The 4297-nt window shown below is 39.7% G+C and overlaps 1 protein-coding gene across 1 annotated transcript; it reads left to right on the top strand.

Moving 5' to 3' along the window:
• Positions 1-229: 229 nt before the first annotated feature.
• On the top strand, positions 230-3129 carry prdx4 (peroxiredoxin 4). The gene is made up of 7 exons (XM_068599932.1): positions 230-531; positions 1553-1670; positions 1771-1887; positions 2093-2215; positions 2451-2581; positions 2702-2736; positions 3047-3129. Exons 1-7 carry the CDS (start codon positions 327-329, stop codon positions 3095-3097), a joined length of 780 nt encoding a protein of 259 aa, XP_068456033.1. The 5' UTR covers positions 230-326; the 3' UTR covers positions 3098-3129.
• The last annotated feature ends 1168 nt before the right edge of the window (positions 3130-4297 follow it).

A 4297-nucleotide genomic window follows, 5' to 3' on the forward strand; every position in this document is an offset into this window, starting at 1 on the left:
TGACAAATGTCAAGAATTAAAAAGTAAAGGACGGCTTTGTGTAATTATGGCCAGGGAGTTGGATTTCCTTTTTTTTTTTACATTTATTTTCTGTCTATGTATTAAGAGACGTGGGATAAAGGGGAAATACTTTCATGGGAAGTGGACTTCTGGAACTAATTAGCTCCAGAAGATGGCGGTAATGGAACAATCAGGAGGTGAACTGCTGCCAAACCTGGATCAAGAAGAAGAGAAGGAGGAGGAGGAGGAGGAAGAAGGCTGCTTAAATCCTGCCAAAAGGCTAAAACACATTCCCCCATTGAGTGGCCAGTGGTTGCAACGACGCAATGGAGTCTCTCTTGCAGACTAATGTAAAGAAGCAACTCTTCCGGGCGCTCTGCGCCGCTCTCCTCCTCCTCACCACATCTGCAGAGGAAGGCGCAAATGTGAAAAACACCCAGTGTCACAACTTCGCGGGAGGACACGTCTATCCTGGAGAGGCTTTCCGCGTACCTGTGTCCGACCATTCCCTGCACCTCAGCAAAGCCAAGAGTGAGTTTGTCTCCTGAGTTCATCCAGAGGTGCAAAGTTCGTGTGTTTGCGTCATGAAAGTGCGCAGTGATATGGTTTTGTTTTTCTTCCTGACAAAGACAGCAGCAGCTGCAGCAGCAGCAGCAGCAGCGTGGTGATCCGTCCTGCTGTCAGGACAATATAAGTTAAACTGCGTCCGTCCGTTTGCAGCTTGCGCTCGTAATTATGTGGCTGTGTCTCGTTGTTTGATTCTTCATTGACAGTTGAAATATGTGAATGGAACTCGGACAGTAGGCCTGACTTGGAAGGAGTGTTTATTTTAGGACACGTCATTCTATTTATTGGATTGCGTCTCCTTCCGCCCCTTCGACACATGATCAACACTGCTCATAACTTGGAAAACCATCAGAGACGTCCATAAAACTCACGTGTACAAGTAGTTATGAGTCTATATGAAGTACAGTCTTCTAAGCAAGTGTCTCAGTTAGTCGTTATATTATGAATGATGCACTCATGTTCACTTGCTTGATGTTGCCTATTGAAATAGACACACTTCCACTTGTATTGGATATACATTGCAACTGCACTGGTGTGTGCAACAGAATGGAGAAAACATATAACCTCATGAAAACTGAAATATTTCAAATAGCTTATAGATGTAAGAAAAAAATATCGTGCAAAAGTGCGTTATACTGAGCCGTATGGGGCATAACGATGCAGAACAAAATGTGAATAGAAACATTACTAAGATACAAACAAATATATAGAAGTAAAGTTAAACTTTTAAAGTAAGATAATCATTTCAGTTTAGATATGTACACATAAAATATGGATGGCTTGAATACTTATATTGGACTTAGATCAACATGTTTAAAAAATACTGAAGATTATCTTAATGTGCCATTTAAAGGCTAAAACACTACTGTGGTCTTCCATTTTCCCCCCGCACATTTTTGTTGAAAAAAAACAACAAACGCATACACACAGCTACAGTAATAATTCCTGGTTTTATCAATCCATGTATTTTTTTCCCATACTTAAGTTTCGAAGCCTGCGCCAAACTGGGAAGGAACCGCCGTCATTAATGGAGAATTCAAGGAGAAAAAGCTGTCAGACTACAAGGGCAAATATCTCGTCTTCTTCTTCTATCCTCTGGACTTGTGAGTAACTCCTGAGAAGTGCATGACATAATCACTTAATTTGTGTTGTTTCTCAACAGAGTCCATCATGTAAATGCCTGTTTTGTTATTTCTTTTGTAGCACATTTGTCTGCCCCACTGAGATCATTGCATTCAGTGACCGCATGCATGAGTTTCAAGCCATCAATACAGAGGTGGTCGCCTGCTCTGTCGACTCCCAGTTCACCCACTTGGCCTGGTAAGCTCCTGTCCCCATTACACCCACAAGATGCACTCAGACAAAACCTGATCACAACAGATGTCCTGAAGTACACTGACTTAAGTCAAGTGATGATCTAAATACTTTGGAATTTCAATAAATACATTTTAGGGGTTCACAATGGTGTGACTCATTCATCTAAATTGTACAGTCACAAAAGCTTTATTTATCTTGTCATTAACAGGATCAATACACCCAGAAAGGAGGGGGGACTTGGAAAAATGAGAATACCTTTGTTATCTGACCTCACTCACCAGATTTCAAAAGACTATGGAGTCTACCTGGAGGACCAGGGACACACACTAAGGTACAGTTCCACAATTCCTGTTACGGCGATTATCTACATTGTATAGACGATTAACCTCAAGAACCAATGTTGCGTCGCTCTGAGCGAACAAAAGCTGATAAGTTATCAATATGAAACACTTAAAAATGTATACGAATGACATTTGATGCTTCTACAATGTGCTCCATAACTTCGTAAGTCGTAACATAGTTCAAGTCATTCTTGAGTCTCACTTATTTGTCCGTCTATCTCTTAGAGGACTCTTCATCATTGATGACAAAGGCACCTTAAGGCAGATCACCATGAACGATCTTCCAGTGGGAAGATCTGTGGATGAGACTCTGCGGCTCGTGCAGGCCTTCCAGTACACAGACAAACACGGAGAAGGTACAAGGAGCTCATTCAAACAGCAGTAACAGTAGCCTGAATAGCTGTTTTTCAGTGTATCTCATTGATTCTTTGAGCTATTTTACTTGTGCTGACTGCAATTGTGTCATTTTCTTACAGTTTGTCCAGCCGGATGGAAGCCAGGCAGTGACACAGTGAGTATCTCTGACTGGATCAAGAACCATTTGATTTGCAAATCTGTCTCTTTGTGTCCAGCTTACAAATAGTGTCTGTTTTTTTGCAAAAAGCATTTGGACTTCAGGTTCAGAGAAACACACTGCCACTGTGAGCACTGCCTGAATATTTAGTTTTTGTTGTGAAGTGCAGAACAAATTAATATTTGGGAAACACGTGGAAAACGGGGCTAGTTTGTTGTTAGTGATCTGCATTAGTCACAGCCTGATTCAGAGCATACACAAAGTATATGTCTCATTTTGCAGTAATTCAATTAATTCTCCCCCACAGATCATTCCCGACCCTTCAGGCAAGCTGAAGTATTTTGACAAACTGAACTGATCTCCGTTCCTGTCATCCAAGTCTGTGAATCCATCACTTACTGAAAGTACAAATAAAATGTGTTTTCATAAAATGCTGTCTGTCCACTGTTAGTTTCATTTGAACAGGTGACCGCTCAAACTTGCAGTTTTAGGATCAGTTTATGCTTTTTGATATGTTTATTTTGTGCAGAAGCTTTTAAAGGCGCAGGCTCTGTCAGTTAGCACAACTCAAATACATGCTCAAAAAGCATGCTCGAAAAGTAATACAGTTTGTACAATTTCTGGGCGTTCACTAAGTTTAGAACACAAATGTTAGGCCTTGCAACTGAAATAACATGTTTGAGGGAGGATTATGGTTTCTACATAGTAGCAGAGAAACAATTGCATAAAGCCTGATATTGACAAACGAGACACTACGTCTATTTGTTGTCCCTAAAAGACATGCTGTCATTTGATTATACCAAACAGTTGCCAGAATATCATCTGAAGCTACCACATTTTTTTATTCTGATTATGTGTCCATCCAATGGGCACTGAATCAACACAATGTCTCAAAACATTTGACTTTTAGATGCTTTCCTAATTCATTATCACACCAAAGATGTCACCACATCACAGCTTGTCTCTGAGCTTGTCACATACTTGTACCCATTTGGTGATAACCTAAAACGTCCCAACACAATATAATTTTTATTGGAGGTACAACCCATTAACAATATATAATAATATAATAGGGCCATATCATATTTGACTGTTTTGCAACAGAAGCAAATGTTCCCTACAGATAAACAATTATATTGTTAAATGCATTACTTTTTCATAACGGATTATTTTGTATTGATCTCTAGAGACATTTGGTGCACTGGCCTTGTTTTTTTTTTTTTTATCCTTGTCTGGTCTGTATTTATCGATTAAACAACATCAAAATTAAGCATAGCGATGAACAGAAAGATATCCCACAAAAAGAAAATAAACTGTTTGATCAAATATTGGCTATGACATTTTTCCTACACAAGGGATATATAAAAGTAAAGTCACTGAAGCTGCTGTATCACTGCTGTGACAATGTAGCCAATGTAGTTCTCTAGACGATACCAACAATATCTCCAATATGAAGAAACTCTCACAGGTCAGTCACATTTGAAAGCCTAATATTTTTATAAAATAATCCTTTCCTAGTCCAACAATGGGGCCATTGTGCTGTTCAGCAGGAGAAGGG

The sequence above is a fragment of the Clinocottus analis genome, unplaced genomic scaffold (genome assembly GCF_023055335.1).
Source record: "Clinocottus analis isolate CAN_PGR_092001 unplaced genomic scaffold, fCliAna1.0.p SCAF_5, whole genome shotgun sequence".
Classification (NCBI taxonomy): domain Eukaryota; kingdom Metazoa; phylum Chordata; class Actinopteri; order Perciformes; family Cottidae; genus Clinocottus; species Clinocottus analis.

What these genes read in the sequence shown, in the direction of transcription:
- prdx4 (XM_068599932.1), top strand. Translation starts at nt 327, where the DNA reads ATGGAGTCTCTCTTGCAGACTAATGTAAAGAAGCAACTCTTCCGGGCG. An exon ending in GCACCTCAGCAAAGCCAAGA is followed by an intron (nt 532 to 1,552) that starts GTGAGTTTGTCT and finishes CCCATACTTAAG; the next exon opens with TTTCGAAGCCTGCGCCAAAC. An exon ending in TTCTTCTATCCTCTGGACTT is followed by an intron (nt 1,671 to 1,770) that starts GTGAGTAACTCC and finishes TTTCTTTTGTAG; the next exon opens with CACATTTGTCTGCCCCACTG.